At 42.7% G+C, this 16830-nt stretch overlaps 1 protein-coding gene across 7 annotated transcripts in view; it reads left to right on the top strand.

Annotated features, from left to right (window-relative positions):
- Positions 1-16830, top strand: part of LOC308091305 (C-myc promoter-binding protein-like) — a 296959-nt gene that overhangs the window by 31471 nt on the left and 248658 nt on the right. For 5 of the 7 annotated variants that reach the window (XR_013933693.1, XR_013933694.1, XM_080436801.1 and 2 more), the window contains exons 6-14: positions 969-1315; positions 2239-2305; positions 2658-2716; positions 3037-3181; positions 4266-4441; positions 7263-7363; positions 8229-8444; positions 12783-12928; positions 13087-13125. Coding sequence is in view for 5 of the 7 variants with exons in the window: in XM_080436801.1 (XP_080292927.1) it covers positions 969-1315; positions 2239-2305; positions 2658-2716; positions 3037-3181; positions 4266-4441; positions 7263-7363; positions 8229-8444; positions 12783-12928; positions 13087-13125 (1296 nt within the window). In the remaining 2 variants the exon portion in view is untranslated. The remainder of the gene's footprint in view (positions 1-968; positions 1316-2238; positions 2306-2657; positions 2717-3036; positions 3182-4265; positions 4442-7262; positions 7364-8228; positions 8445-12782; positions 12929-13086; positions 13126-16830) is intronic. The other 2 variants (XM_080436802.1, XM_080436800.1) reach the window with 1 other exon arrangement.

Raw genomic sequence — 16830 nt, 5'->3', positions numbered from 1 at the left:
GAATAGTCCACGTGTTTTTCCAGGAAGAAAAGGAGATCTGGCTGTCCTACTGCTTTACTGGCAGCTACTGTAGCTAGTTTGTTTGCCCATAGCTGGCTGGCACTGTCTGTGTGCGGCATTGAAGACCAAGATCAAGGTCAAACAGACAGAAACAAACAGAAATGTTTTATCGTTCTCATTCTGTGCTCAAAACTGCTCATTGAACAACTTCTTCACGCATGGCTTATCCCACTGAAGCCGATTCTACAAATGTCTTCTAAATCCCAACAGTTTCCTGAAAAAAACGTATGTTTCTATATCAGCGGTGCTCAAACTTTTTCATCTCAAGGACCCCCAAAATGATATGTATTTGGCCGCGGACCCCCATCTCAAAATATGTTGTTCCAGGGACCCCCAAAAGCAAAGACTTCTAAAAATGTTTGCTTTAAAACAATATATATTAAAAGATTTGCACAAAATTTCACGATTTCTCAAAAATAGCAGATCTACAAGCTCGAGTGCCGCGCTACGAGCTTGTATATCTGCTATTTTTGAATAGCCAAAGTGTAAAATAATGCTTTTTTAGCTCAAATCAAAAAAGGGACACAGATGCGTCTCCAGGTCTTAACCCATTGATACCTGGAACGCATCTGTGTCACTTTAGATGTCTTTGGCTATTCAAAAATAGCAGATATACAAGCTCATAGCGCGGCACCGAGTGCCGCGCTATGAACTTGTAGATCTGCTATTTTTGAAAAATCGTGAAATTTTTTTTTTTTGATTTTTTTCCAAAATTTGTTAGGATTTAGATTTCTTTTTAAGAATCGCCTCAGGTCTTAATGGGTTAATGGCTTATTTCAGTGAATCAGAGTCTTGTCTGTTCCATTCCATCATGTTGTCCCAGTTGGCTTTTTCTCTGTCTTTGAGTCCAAACTGGCTGAGTGTTCAGTTTTTCCGTGTGTGTGCCACCACATGTCTTTTTGTTGCAGGTGTACGGCGCCGCCATTCAGTTCTACGAGCCCTACCCTAAGGAGTGCCTCACTGACAAGCAGAGCTCTCAGCTGGGCCTGCTGGCTCCACCAGAGCCCCCCCCCCAGAAGCAGCAGGCTTTGCACAACAACGCCACGACAACCACAGCTTCTTCGGCTGCCACCGCCACCGGCAGCAGCAGCAGCGCCGCCGCCACCGCAGCATCCGACACCACGCCGCGCACCGTCCACACCATTAAGTGCATCTGCCTGCTCTCTCACTGGCCCTTCTTTGACGCCTTTCGCAAGTTCCTCACATTCCTCTATCGCTACTCCATCTCCGGCCCTCACGCCCTGCCCATCGAGAAGTGAGCATCTCCTCCCGTCTTTTATTTTGATTGTTTTTTAATTCAAAGGCTACTTTGAGAAGGCATAGGAAAAGGTAGGGCTGTCACGATTACAAATTTAAGTCGACGATTAATTATCACTCGAATAATTACGATTAACGATTTAATTGTGTTTCTGTCGTTGAAAATTAATGGAACGTTATGAATAAAAATTACATTTCTGTTTGGCTTTTTAGCTTTCGGAAACAAAAGTTGCACAGGGCAGATATGACAAATAACACCTATTTAATTACTTTATATTTAAAAATAAACATTAATAGTGGAAATAGCCGATCTATAAGCTCAAAACGCGTCGCATCGCGACGCGTTTTGAGCTTTTACATATTTCCACAATTTTTGACATTCAAAAAAAATATATATGACATTTTTTAACATGGAATTGATTATGACGATTATGATGATTATGCAAAAATAATTGCGATTATGTAAAATAATTGCGATTAGACGATTATGTAATAATTGTGACAGGCCTAAGGAAAGGATGTCAGGAAAGAGATGGCGGAGAGAGAAAAGATTGCATGTACTGTAACGTACACGTATAGGCTGTGATTCGGATTGGCACCTCAGTGACGTCATGGAAACACTAGATGATAAAAAGTGACAAGCTACTTACTCTACAAATCTGGAGGATTTCTTTTTTTCCCCCCCGGATCAAAATGCTTAATCCGTCGGAGGAGACTGTAGAGCTGTGTCAGGTTGATTAAAGTTACATTAGACATCTTTTGCTGACATTTTGTCACACTTTGTTCCATGCTATCCACACTTTACTGCCTCTCCTCCTAACTTCCGGTACTGTATACCATGATAGATGATGCTGCCGCTCACAGCGCCCACCGCTTGTTATTTTTATCTTCATATATGCTCTTAATTCTGCTTACTTTCAGACACATCTCTCATTTTATGCACAAAGTTCCCTTCCCTTCCGCACAGAGGCCCCGCATCCTGGTTCAGGTAAGGTTAGGTGGCTAATTATGCATTTAATTCTGAATAGAAAATTAGATTATGTCGGTTCCTTGATGGATTTATTTTATGCTCATACGTACACAGAACTTGTACATAATTTAGATACATTTATACTGAAGCAGCACGTTGTATGCCATGTGTGGCCTGTTGAAAAGAAAGAGTCTGCAGTATTTGTAGCCTCGGGGCACTGTAATTTCTCTGCATAATGTGCAGGTTGGAATGATGATAATGACACTGTATAATTGGCGCTCTCATCAAAAGAGTTGTGAGTGTTATTGCAGTGGACAGTTTTCTTTGCCCGGGGTTTTGAACCTGTCAACTTTTGAACTTTCCCCATCAGCTATCCCCTCACGACAGTTTAATGTTGAGCCAGCCAGTGTCTTCTCCTATACCTCTGAGGTAAGACTCCATTTCCCCATACACAAACATACAGTATATCTGTCATTTAAAAAATATATAAATAAAGCAAAAGTATCATAAAATATATTTTAGACACACATATTTTAAGCTGCCAAATGTATCCTAAATGAATTTGAGAAACTGTCTTTCCAGGGTCCAAAATATATTTTCAAATACATTTCATATTTTGTGTAACTTGTGAAATATGCATGCATGTCTTAATATAGGTTACCTTTTCACTTCCTCAACATTCTATAACTCAACCCAACATGTGAATTGTATTGAGTGTGAGTTTTGTTTTTGTGTATTCTTTGTTGCAGTGGTGGTCGGTTCTCCACATTGCTCCAGAACCTCGGTCCAGAGAATGCGATCACCTTGCTGGTGTTTGCTGTAACGGAACACAAGATCCTGGTCCATTCATTACGGCCGGCCGTGCTGACCAGTGTCACAGAGGCTCTGGTGTCTGTAAGTAACTCAAGCAGAGTGTTCAGGGGGCGTCTGGGTGGGGCAGGGATAAAGTTCCAAACAGTAGGGGTCAGCAGTGATAGGGGAGTACATGGGGGGATTGGGGATAATGAACAAATCGGACTAAAAATGGAAACGAGATAAAGAATCTGTTACACTAAGCCGAGAACATATTTATCGCAATTACTTTATTGTAGGGCTGGTGAATTAATATTCGAATATCGAATATTCCTCGAATATGGGGAAAATATGTATATTCGAAATATTTTTTTGTTATTATTTTTTTAATGTTTATTTGACAGGGACTATACAAAAAAAACAATGTCTCAAGTTATAAAAACAAACAAAATATATGTTTTATTGGATCCAAGCACTCGATACATTGTTTTTTGTATTGTTTCTGTCACAAAAATGTTTATTTTTATTTTTTTATTAACATATATTTTTTATAATAATAATAATAATATTCGAATATATTCGAATATCTGCCAATTTTTAAGACCAATATTCGAATATCATTTCTGAGGAAAGTTGACAGCCCTACTTTATTGCCAAGCATGACATTCAGCCTGGCCGTGTTGATGCTTGCCCGCAAAATGCAATGCAGGAATTGTAGGAACACAGAGGAAAGGCCGAAACAGGCAGGGGAATTTTCTCTGTCAAGAGTTGTTTCAGTACTGTAGAGATTTATGATAATCAACAGCTAACTGAAATGCATATCAAAAGTATGATAAGTGTCCCTTTAATATTAAGGAAGTATAATTGACAAATGCACGTTGAGGAAAGGTAGGAGAGGTAACAGGTACCAGGTTCCAGTGTAACAGGATTCATCATAAGTGATGAATAAGTGCCTGTTGGACAAATTATAACATATTGGATAAATATTATATGATAGGGATTTACAGGTCAATAATGGTGGGTATGCTGAGCACACAGTTTTTTAGAACATGAAAAGATATTGCCTAATTAATATTGATTGCATAATAATAGTAAAAAACAAACAGTGCACTACGGTCTCTGCATGTGAAACGGAGCTGTGATCCCAGTTCCCATTCTGTCTCTCTCTCTCTCTCGTCGTCTTCAGATGATCTTCCCCTTCCACTGGCCGTGTCCATACATCCCGCTGTGTCCCTTGGCGTTGGCAGACGTGCTCAGCGCCCCCTGTCCTTTCATCGTGGGCGTGGACTCGCGTTATTTCGACCTCTACGACCCCCCGCCAGATGTCAGCTGCGTGGACCTGGACACCAACACCATCTTCCAGTGAGTTAATCCACAGTTAATGAAATTAATTAGGCGAACCGTTCAGTGCTCGAAGTGCTAATTCTCAAAATGACATTGGCCGCGTTTCCCAACGAGATTCGTAGAGATGCTGCGTTGAGATCCTGCGCAGGTTGTACGACGGGTCTAACGTGCGTCCACACAATCTGCGCAGTACCATAGCAGGCACGTAGATTTCAGGTCATGTGTAGCCTACGCAGCTTGCGTAAGAGCCTGGGACCCGGCGAAACCAACGCTCTACCCTCATTAGTAGCAGCTGGTTGTGCCCAACGTGCAATCGCTTCCCACGTCCAGGCGTTACGTGTCTGCTAAAACTACATTTGGGAGACAGAATGGCGTATCCTACTCTCCTCCTACTTCTGCGAGAGGCGTAGCCCTGCAGTGCTGTCCTACGAAGCAGTTTGTTACTAGCGCCCTGGGGCGGTAGTAACACCGATCGTAGCGAAATAGATCCATGAAAAGACCGACCGACCACACACACACACACACACACACACACACACACACATTTAATTTATATATATATATATATATATATATATATATATATATATATATATGTATATGTATATGTATATATATATGTATATATATGTATATATATATATATGTATATATATGTATATATATATATGTATATGTATATACACACACACACACACTCACACACACACACACACACACACACACACACACACACACACACACACACAACGCGGGCAGCTGCGCTGCTTCTAGCCCTGATTCAGAGCGTTAGTGGGTACAGCCACACATCCGTAAAGCGTCCGTCAAGTTTCCGTACGGTCGCCGGAAGTCCCATCCACTCCCATGTTAAGTTTAAAACCGGAAGTACCGTTCCGTTTTTTTTTTTAACATGGGAGTGGATGGGACCTCCGGCGTCCGTACGGCAACTTGACGGACGCTTTATGGACATGTGTGGCTGTAGTTCACTAACGCTCTGAACCAGGGCTTCGTCCTCTATATGCATGAACCCGAAGTTTACAAATTGTACTCTCACGGATGATCCGATCGTCTGATAAAAATATTAAGCATATGCCAAGTTAACTAAAGGTATATAAATGATGCTGAGCTAAACATGTTTACTTAATTTCGAAGTTTTATAGTTAAACGTTATGATGAAAGTCCCCAGTTCCTCTCACAAAGTGACAGCTGTTGCGCTCGCCATGTTTATGAATGGTTAAAACATCTTTTGAAACTAGCAGATCTACAAGCTCACAACGCTTCACAAGCTTGTAGATTTGCTATTTTCAAAAGATTTTAATACATATTAATTTTGGGAAATGGGACATTCTGCATTCCTTTTGGTATTTTAAGTATATTTAATTTACTTGCATAATGGGGACACTTTAGTGTTTTATTTAACTTGCAGATGTCAACTCACCACTGTAATTTCATTCATAAATATATTATTCAAAAGTTGTATTTGGAGTGGACTGCTTCAGGACATCTGACAGTTGGCTCTGGTATTTTTATGATCCATTTCACTTTCGCAAAGGGTGTTTAAACTGCAGTGTAGCGTATGACAGCCCTACGTAGTTTACGTCGGCTTTACGTAGACTTCGTCCAGGAGGTCTTTACGTCTATGCTGTCTCGCGAATGTAGTTTTAGCACACACGTAATGAGAACCTACGACGATGGTGCCTCCTGAAGCCAGTTTAGATGCCACGTAGAGCACACACAGCTGCCACTAATGAAGATAGATCGTGGCGGGGTTGCTACTGCGCAGGTGCGTGGAGGCTCTCACGCAGCTTCTAGGCTGCGTCTGAGCTCAAAGTCGTTTGGGAAACCTGGCCATTGCCATTTATGCAGAAGTTAATCTCTCCGCTCTGCTGGATATTATGTATAAATCGTATAATGCTCTTCGGTTCACTGTGGCGTAGAAGTATACCCACTGAGCCACTGACGGTCTAAATATAGATGCTTAAAAAACAGCTAATCAACATCTAGGCTAAGAATAGATTTTTTTTCACTTTTAGACCAATTATAACCCAGTTTTAGACGGAGGTCCGACTATGGCTCACTAGTGCTTCCCAAAGACAATCTCCCTCAACTCTATTTCCTCTGTGGATTACCTTTCTCTCCCCTATTGTTTTTGGATGACATAAACAGCTCATTTAGAAGTTTAGACACAAGACCAAGGCATTTTCTTAGGACTCCCTCACACAGTTAATACACTCGTTTTATGGCTGCCTTCTGCCTTTACGTGAGGCATAAGGCTGTTTCAATTCATTCCCTATGGAAGTCACATGGTTTGATAAAACTGACTTGCCTTAGGGGAGGGGGGGGGGGGGGTAAAGCCAGAGAGCGGCGAAGCAAGTCAGCTTTATCAAACCATGTGACTTCCATAGGGAATGAATTGAAATGGCCTGGAAATATGCTTCACGTAAAGCATAAGGCAGCCATAAAACGATTGTTTTAACTGTGTGAGGGAGGCCTTAGAGATGGGAAGGAAATGGTTCTTATTCTGGTCCCTGTTGACCGTGAGCTTGAACCAGCAAATAGAATTGTCTGGAGTCGTAACCTATTCTATAGTGTCAGGTAAATTAAATGGCGACAAGGCCGTTTTCTGCAGTGTTGGGGTCGGGTCAGTAATGGTTCACATCTTTGTGGCCTCATGGCCTGGCAGCCAGTCAGTCAGGCAGTGGGCTATGTGTTGCTAGCTCTGAGGTGGCCCCAACCCCCCCCCCCCCCCCCCCCCACCCATGTTGCTTTTGGCCTCTGAGCCGGTCCCAGTGCTCATTGCACACTTGTGTGTTTTTCTTTCCTTTTTCTTTTCGTCCAGCAATGATGATAAGCGCTCGGTGACATGGAAGATTCTGCCAAAGAAAGCGTGCAAAAACCTCATGCATGTGCTGAATAGTCTCTACCAGCAGCTGGCTGATGGTAAGTACTGGACTGCTAAAAAAGTGTGGAGAGGTTGCTATATATATGTTGCTCTCTTGTGGGTTACAAAGTAAACTCCTGACTGTTAATTTAACTGAGAGTGTACAAATGTAAGCAAATGGACCCGTAAGGATTTTACCCTGCATGTTGTTTGTGTTTTATCGTGTCCTTATTGCTGCATCTCATGTCTAACCTCAAGTACATACCTGCTACTATGTATGCTACACGATTCCCCCCCCCCACAAACTTCTTTACACCTGTAAACCTGATTCTGTTCAAAAGATAGCTGGCATGTAGGCGAAGTGCACTTTAAATGAAAGTCTTGTCCACCAATTGGCTTCTGTGTGGCAGTAATGCTAGATTTGATGAACAGAAGAAAAATGATATCCAACAGAGTACCCAACAGTACTGTATAAATTAGGCAATAGAAAGCTCAGTGTGAGGTGCAATAATGATTGGGCACTGCAGCATAAAAAGCACACAGAATAAGTTTCCTTTTAATTGTAGACACTTTCTTACTGTGAATGACCTTGATCCCATAAGTGAAATTCATTTGTCATGACAGCAGAACATTTTCTTTGATTTCACTGCAGTAAGTGCACGATCAAACACCACAATACATACGAACATGTTCTATAGTTCACATTTACAAAACAAAGTGCAAAAAGTGCAAAACGCTAAATCTCTAGCAGATCATTTAGAAGAAAAGTTGGTTTCACCCCCAATGACCTTCTATTAGAGAACTTCTGTGGCCTACTGGAAAGACAAGAGTGCACATGTAATGAATGAGGTAATGCATGTGAGCTGACAAAAAAAGACAGGATGATATTCCTAGTAATAACACATATGGTCCCCTTTACTTTAGGACAACTCAGGCCAGATGGTCTCCTGGACCTGAGCATGAGCGACTCCTCAGAACTGAGCTGCGGTAAGAGCCTCCACACGTTGGAGCTGGAGATCCAGGAAGCCTTCCTGCGCTTCATGGCGGCCATTTTGAAGGGCTACCGCTCCTACCTGCGACCCATCACCCAGGCGCCTTCCGAGAAAGCCACGGACGCCAGCTCGCTCTTTGACTTACAAGGTACACACACACAGGCTAAATGTCTTGATGAATTCATCATCGAAATAGGCTCTATGCACAGCAGCCATATTATCACTTCCTTCACAGGTGTTACCAATGATACTAATGAAGGCTCTGTTCCATTTAGTGTGGCACAGTGGTTCTCAGACTTTTTAATTTCCACGACCACCATAACTCTTACGGGTCCATTTGGTTCCATTTGTACACTCTCAGAGTTACACACCCGTAAGAGGCCATTTGGAACCCCCTCAATGAACCATGAGGGTCCCTGAACCCCAATTTTAGATCCACTGGTGTAGCAGAGTGTTTCCAGTGAGCCAACATGCACAACATCAGCAACCCTGACTCTGTTTAACCAGAATGGAACAGAGCCTTCATTAGTATCATTGACAACACCTGTGAATTTCTTCACAATACGGCTGCTGTCCATAGAGCCTATTAGTTTGGAGTTGGCCTCTCAAAGAAACATACGGTATCACCATTGTTACTCCCCCCACTGTTTTGAGGATCTTAATCTGTTTTGTGTTAGCTTGTTTTCCGGCTCTATGCTGAGTCATGTTGCATACGGTAACATGATGTAGCAATGGCGATCTGAGTCAATTACGGTTTGCTTCCGCCTAACTCTATTTAGGATCGCATATATGGAGCCAATGTCACTTTATACTCTTGCCTCATAAAGGCCCATGAATGGGTTCAGATGTTTTTCATTTTAGACTATGACTAGTAGACTACCATGTACATGAGTTCCTATAGTATACTTCCTCTTGTGCAACATCCTACTTTATACTGACCCAAAAAAGCACCTAACCTCACAAATGTTTAAAGGTTCTATGACATTCATTTTCACTTTTTTTATATATTATGTTTTTTTTGGGGTTTTATGACCTCAATTATACCCCAAAAAACTGAACTTTGAACATTCAGTGGATTTTCTGTGGTCTGGGGTTTTCTGAATAATTAGGCTGAAAAGCAATCTGTGATTGGCCCCTGGACTTTGATGTCACAGTCGATTAAAGATTAAAGCAAAGATTTCTTTTTTCATTGCAGTTGAAAAGGCTTTAGAAATCAGAGAGAAAAAATCCTGCCATGGATCACTGGAGTGGATTTTTCAGTTAAAACTTTTAATACACGTTTGAAGATAAATACTTTTAATGTGTTGTAAAACTGAATGTCATGAAACCTTTAACCAGAACCCACGAAGTATTCCATTATCCTGTCCACCACTAGACTTGTTGGTCTGTGAGTACCTTCCCTCTCCCGTTCAGTCCAGCTGGCCAGCCAGCTCTCAAACCCAGCTGGTGTTGTTTAATACATGAGTGACTCCACTCCAAGTCAACACACACGCAAACAGTTTGGGGAGGAATACTAGGATTTGAGAGGGATTTGGGTTCAAGGCTGTTTCTATCCCGGACATATTTGCTAGCTCGCTAGTTCTGCAGCAGTTAAATGCTTCTTAGGGTTAGTCCAGTTTCTGGACTGTGGCCTACGGAAGCTGGCTGATATCACAGCTGAAATGTGTTAGGTTGATGTCATCGCTGCTCCACGGCGAGGAGAGCCGTAGCCAAGGTCATGTTCAATATGACTGTTTATGATATATAGCCCCAGTGGGAATGGGTGACTTGTTATTTGAGGAAAGCATCGCAGTGAAGGTATTATGTGAAGAGACAGGTGGTGATTCATGGAATTTACTTAAGGCCTGACCACACCCTAACCCTCATTTTCTTGGTTCACGTTATTGATATTTTAAGGAGCAAAATTCGGTAAAAAAAATAAAGCCAAATTAAACGTTATCAATTAATAATGCAGGGTAGACTTTTTCATACAGCATTTCAATTTGAGTGTGCCTCACACAAATCTAGTGCTTAACCCATTAAAACCGGGAAAGCATCGGTGTCATTTTAGATTTTTGCATTGGCAATTCAAAAATAGCAGCTATTTTTTTACATTTTTGAAAAATCTTGAAAGTGTGAGAACTACTGATTTAGAAGGCGTTTGTAGAATCGGCCTCAGGTCTTAACACATCCACCGCCAGAGGTTAATCTCATAATGTACTCACCAGTGCCAAGGTGTTTTTGTTGTTTTTTTGTTTTTTTCATGTCGCCATAGATCTTGTTAAAATCCTTAAGATTGAGCCGTGAACGGTCTGTTTACATCCGCGAGATCTCCCTGTATCTCCCAGTGAAAACCACGTGTCAAACGGGGCATCCATGTTTGAGTTAGAGCGGATTACGTTAAACAGTGAAATGCGAGGAGAAAAAACTACAGGAAGAGAATTGAGTTTCAGTTTCGTCTGTAGAATGGGAGCGGGCGTGATCGTCGAAACCGGATCCCAAATAATTCTATTTCCTGTCATCAAACCGGAAACGGAAGTGGATCAAAAAAAATCCGAAAGTGCACCCGGACCGCGCATGCGCGAAAAGACCGCAGCCCGTAGGACTACGGGCTCGGCGCTTAACCGTTGGATTTAACGGCCCGTAGAACTACGGGCCCGGCGGTAAAGGTGTTAATGCACTACAGTGATCACATTTTTTTTTTCTCTACCAGTTAGTATGAAAAGAAATGCTCTTTATCATCAGCTGCACTCTTTGTTAACGTACAGATATCAACCTGGATGTGTGAGTCATAATTTGTATTTGTATGTCAAGTGCATTCAGAAATTAGCTCTGGCGATTTACTGGGATTTAAGAGTGTTCTGCTTTACGTGTCAGAGCGCTCAACAATAGCAGACTCTACCAGCTGCAACTGTCACACTTCAAACTTGTCAGACCATTAGGCTTGCTAGTGTTACTCGCAGCAAACTGTTTTACAACCATTCTGCTATGTATTCTTGACAGTGAAGATGAAGATCTAACTGGAGAGCAAATGTGATCAACAGAGTTGTTCACCTAAAATGTATTTCATGGTAGTCCTGATATTTAGCTTTCTGCTACTGTTACAGAATATGTTTGATAATAGGGTCCAAACCACCAATAACATTGCGGATGTTGCATTTAGCCACATCTGCCATTTCCAGACTGTTCAGACACTTAGCTCAGAGCACGGTGCCCTGAATTTTGGAACACTGTGTGCTGAATTTTTTAATGGCTACTAGAAACAAGAGTGGGCTCTGAAATGCACTGAACGCTCCTTTCCAAAACGCCCTCAATGTGACGTATACTGTACACAGTTACACAACATTCCCAGCAGGAGCCGTCAGTGAATTTGTATAATGTCATTGGTGGCATGTCAGGTGGCCTTACTGTTCAGCTGTTAAAGGTCAAATCGTTGCACAGGTGGTAATAGTTGTGTGTGTGTGTGTGTGTGTGTGTGTGTGTGTGTGTGTGTGTGTGTGTGTGTGTGTGTGTGTGTGTGTGTGTGTGTGTGTGTGTGTGTGTGTGTGTGTGTGTGTGGGGGGGTGTGTGTGTGTGTGTGTGTCGTCGTCTAGGTTTGTGTGTGTGCTTGTGTGTTAAGTTGTGGTGTTTCCGTCAGTTCTAGCGCAGCACTACTCAGCAGGGACACGACCTGGCACTTGGCTTACATTGCCGCACGCCGAGCCAATAGCCATTCATCCTGCTGTCTATCCCATGGCACCCATTGGCCCATTACTCACCGCAGCTGCTTTTCGACACACGTTAGGGAAGCCATTCACCATCTTGTTGTGACTCCCTAATCAGCCATTATACTAATAAGCTGCGTTGTCCAGAACAAGACGAATGTGACCTTTCACACAGGGTCGTTGGTTGGCTGAAGGATTTTGTTTTACAATGATTGTATTAGACGTTTCGGGAAGGGCCCCCTTAGGACTTCTTGTAAAGGAGGAACTTGTTGTATTAGATGATTTGTTTTAAGTTTTTGGAGTATGAGTTAATACACTTGGTACTATTATCTAACAACACCCAGCATGCTAACACTTCTGTGCTGTCCCAAAGTGAATAGAATGTATCTTTGCTCTTTAAGCTGGGCTTAACGCTCCTTTTTAACAAGCCATGTATGTGTATATTCCGCTCAAGTAAAATTGAACTGTGTTTAAATAGCACATTTCATGTTGGAAAAGTCAATAGTGTACAAGAAAATACCTCGAAAATATGCAAATATTCTAAATATTATTTTGTAATGGCATAGACAATTTCTAATGTATGCTCCAAAACGAATATATAACTTGTGGTTGAAGTATGGAAGGGTGAAAGGGTTTTGTGCATGATATGGGTGAGGTTGGGGGTTAATCCCGATAGAACACAAACATTCTGGTAAGGGGAGAAGGGTGGAGAAGGGAAATTATCCCTTGTTTTGGGGGGGAATAAGGTGTGTAACCCATTATCTTGACCCTATCCCCCCCCCCCTGCCCTCCACCACCACCAGGATTCCTGAAGAGTCGCGACCGCTCCCACCAGAAGTTCTACTCCATGATGACCAAAACCCAGATGTTCATCCGCTTCATCGAGGAATGCTCCTTCGTCAGTGACAAAGATGCCAGCCTGGCCTTCTTTGACGACTGTGTGGATAAAGTGAGTGAGGCTTTAATGTTCTTCTCTATCTAGTGCGAACCCTCTACTACTGAATGTCTTCCTTGTTTCCCTCCTGCTTGTTTCTCGTTAAAACCTCCTGTCCCCTTTTTCCTTCTGTTTCTCTTTCTCTTCTTCCGCCTGCCTCTGATCGTGAGCAGCTCTACAGCTCAGAGCGCAGTGCAGACAAAGGAGGCAAGGTAAGTGGACTCCATTGTCGTCTCTTTTGGTGTATTTCTATCCTCTCCATGCATTCAGTGTAGATGTGGCTTAGGTTACAGTACTTACAAATGGATAAATTAGCTTTGTGCAGTAAGAGGATAAAATAAGACAAAACTCGGTTGATCCCATAGGACAAATAGTCTGATTTAAAATAGCTCATCACAGAAAACAAACAAACTTTTGAGCCTGCCATAAATCTTCTCACAATGTCTGGAAAAAGGCCACGTATCGCTGTGCACCAGACCTCGCAGGCTTCTAGCCGTATGCTAGGTTTGGATGATTATGAGCTGTCCTACCCTGCCATCAATCCATGAGTTCCATACAAAGCACACAGTTGGAATCCTTAGGAGCCTTTGATTATCACCGTCGGCTTTTACCAACATGAACCCATCTCTTAATTTACTGTTAACAGCAGTTTGACTGGAGATGCAGATTGACTGATCCCCCATGCGTGCCACTTCGAGCTAGCAAGGGCTTTTTTTTCTCGTCTCAGTGCCTCCCAATGTCCTGATTGAGATGTACAGTAAGTCCTGAGTTGTTTCCAGTTTAAAGTCCCATCCACCTGTGCAGAGACGGTGTGAGTCTGGCAAGACCGGCATCCAATCGAGTGGTTTGACATCTGTGTGCTCGTGTGCACAGGTAGCTCTATCAGAATGTGTTAGTGCGGCGGAAGTTAAATGCTATTGTTTGCCATCATAAAAGGCCAGGGGCTTCTTTGACTCATATCTCTTGTTTCTGGTGTCTGCAGTAGACTTTTATAACGCATTATGAATCGGGTGTCTGTCTGTGTATCTTGACCGTTGCTGACACATAGTGGAATCATTTAGATAAGATCAAATGTATTGATCGAGGGAGCGGGTTGGCATGGTTTCTTAGCACATCTATTATTAGATTAGTTATTGCATAACGCTGGCAGAGAGATGCACTCTATTATTAAAGTCATCAATAAATAAACTTTCCATGAAAAATTCAACATCTTCTTATTCAACCAGAACTAGCCCCTGAAAGTGTAATTAAATTAAATGTTATCTAGTAAATGTTAAATAATTAGAAAAAGAGGAAGATTTATCACATCCTTCACAGCTGTTACCAATGATACTAATGAAGGCTCTGTAGTGTAGCACAGTGGTTCTCAGATTTTTCATTTCCACGACCCCCATAACTCTTTGAGAGTGTACACTCTCAGTGTACACTCTCAGAGTTACACACCCGTAAGAGGCCATTTGGAACCCCCTTAAGGAACCATGAGGGTCCCTGGAACCAAATTTTAGACCCACTGGTGTAGCAGTAGCGGTGGCTTCTAGTGTTTCCAGTGATCCAACATGCACAATATCAGCACCCTGACTGTTTGACCAGAATGGAACAGAGCCTTCATTAGTATCATTGGTAACACCTGTGAATGTCTTCACAATAGAGTACAGAAGTCCTGACGTCACTCGTCCATCCCCTGGTTCGTAAAGTAATTTCGCTATGGAGAATAACATTGGGTCATCTTAGAATCGTCTCATATAAGAATTGTGGTCCAAAAATAAACAAACTCTCTCAGCGATATTGTCATGGAGGTGGCTCTGTATCGTTTATGATAGTCAGTTTTTGAAACAGTCTGTTTCTGGCGAAAATTTTACTAATTCGTCGGAAGTAACATTAGCGTTTTCCCACCGTCAGTTGATGGTTCATATCCATAAGAGTAAAACCGCAGGGGTCATTTGTTTATTTTTGGAACACAGTTCTTATTTGACGCAATATTTAAACACGTCTATGGGAATTCAGAACGGGGGGGGAAAACTACGACCCAGGTAGGATGTGTAAATTACGTCAGACTTCGGTGCTCTATATGGCTGCTGTGCATAGAGCCTATTGTGAGGGGCATTGTGATCTGCCATGGTTTGCCCTCTCGTATTTACAGTGTGTATTCTTTGAGGCTGAACTTAGCCCCGGAGCCTGTAGTCAGAGCCATGGCTCCATGTCATTCCTGGGCGGCAGCTTTGTGGACCATTAATCCCTGAGACTGTTTGCACCGCGCTGCAACCTCACAGGATTATGAGCCACCTAGGCTCCTCTGGGGGAGAGAGGGAGGGAGGAGGAGAGGAACTCAGACCACACAGCCAGTCAATGTCTTTGCGCACACGCATGCACGCACGCACGCACGCACGCACGCACGCACGCACGCACGCACGCACGCACGCACGCACGCACGCACGCACGCACGCACGCACGCACGCACACACACACACACACACACACACACACACACACACACACACACACACACACACACACACACACACACACACACACACACACTCACACTCACACACACACACACCATGTGCACACACACAGAAACACACACATGCCTGAACACTTACACATAGTGTTTCTGTTCCTTACACACAACACACAGGGACACCGGTGGGATTTAGGTCAGGGGTCCCCAACCTTTCTGTTATTACCACGGACCGGCTGACAGTTCATAAAACGAAAGGCTAGGATAAAGATACCAAGGATTCGACAGTGATGTCACTGCCATGCAACACGGAAAGTAGCACGGACATAGTACGCCATTATGTTCGAAAGTTGGTTATAAAGATACTCAAGGATTCGTCAGTGATGTGACATCACCGACGAATCCTTGGACATGTGACCGACTCAGATTTTCTCCCTTGTTTGTGAAATCCTGGTGACGCAAGGTTATAGACTCAGCGTTGCCCGCGCATATTGTACAATCCATAAGCTTGGAATTCCCGGCCGCCTTCTCGCGGACCGGTGGTACGTGTGCCGGTCCGTGGACCGGTGGTTGGGAACCCCTGATTTAGGTAATATTGGAGACAGCTCTTTTCTCTTTCTCTTAATCCCTCTTCCTCTCTCTCACACAGTCTTGCTCACATTACAGTATTTACACACATCCACAAACTCTCTCTTTTGTATACAAGACAAGGCAAGTTTATTTGCATAGCACATTTCAACCACAAAGTGCTTTACTCAAAGCATCAAGACTTGTATTCAAAATGTCTTTAGTAGTTATTAAGTAGTCATTAACGAGTTCGTAATTAGTAAAGAGTGAAGAGTGACTCTAATGACCTGAAGTGTCAAATCAACTAACTATTCAACATACTTTATCTCTTTAGCTCACTTTCTTTCTCTCTCTCTCACACACACACACACACACACACACACACACACACACACACACACACACACACACACACACACACACACACACACACACACGCACACACACGCACACAGGCCTACATTCCCTTGGAGAGGGAGAGAGCATATCGGAAGCAGCTGAACTGAACATTCTTTAAACAGACAAAAGAAGTAAGGCAACGAGTTCCTGACTCAACAGCTGTGTGTAGTTGTGTTTGGGCTTTGATGTGTGTGTGTGAACTGGCAGAGGAAACGCTCCTGAGACCCTGTGTCCTCACAGCTGTCCATCAGTGTTCACTGTTCAGGCTCTCTTACACATCCAGTAACTCCTACTCATATATTATCCACTTTTGAAGCGTTACTGGAAATGTTGAATAATTGAATTTGTCTAAGAAGCACTCTTCAACTCTTGCATGTAGTTTGCAGAATTTAGTAAATGGTTGTGTTCTGTGATTAACCCATTGAGACCTGGAACGCATCTGTGTCATTTTTTTATTTGAGCTAAAAAGCATTCTTTTACACTTTCGCTT

This window comes from Gymnoscopelus braueri (assembly GCF_963280865.1).
Source record: "Gymnoscopelus braueri genome assembly, chromosome: 1".
Classification (NCBI taxonomy): domain Eukaryota; kingdom Metazoa; phylum Chordata; class Actinopteri; order Myctophiformes; family Myctophidae; genus Gymnoscopelus; species Gymnoscopelus braueri.
Note: the sequence above shows the minus strand (reverse complement) of the source record. Positions and strands in the feature narration are given on the sequence as shown.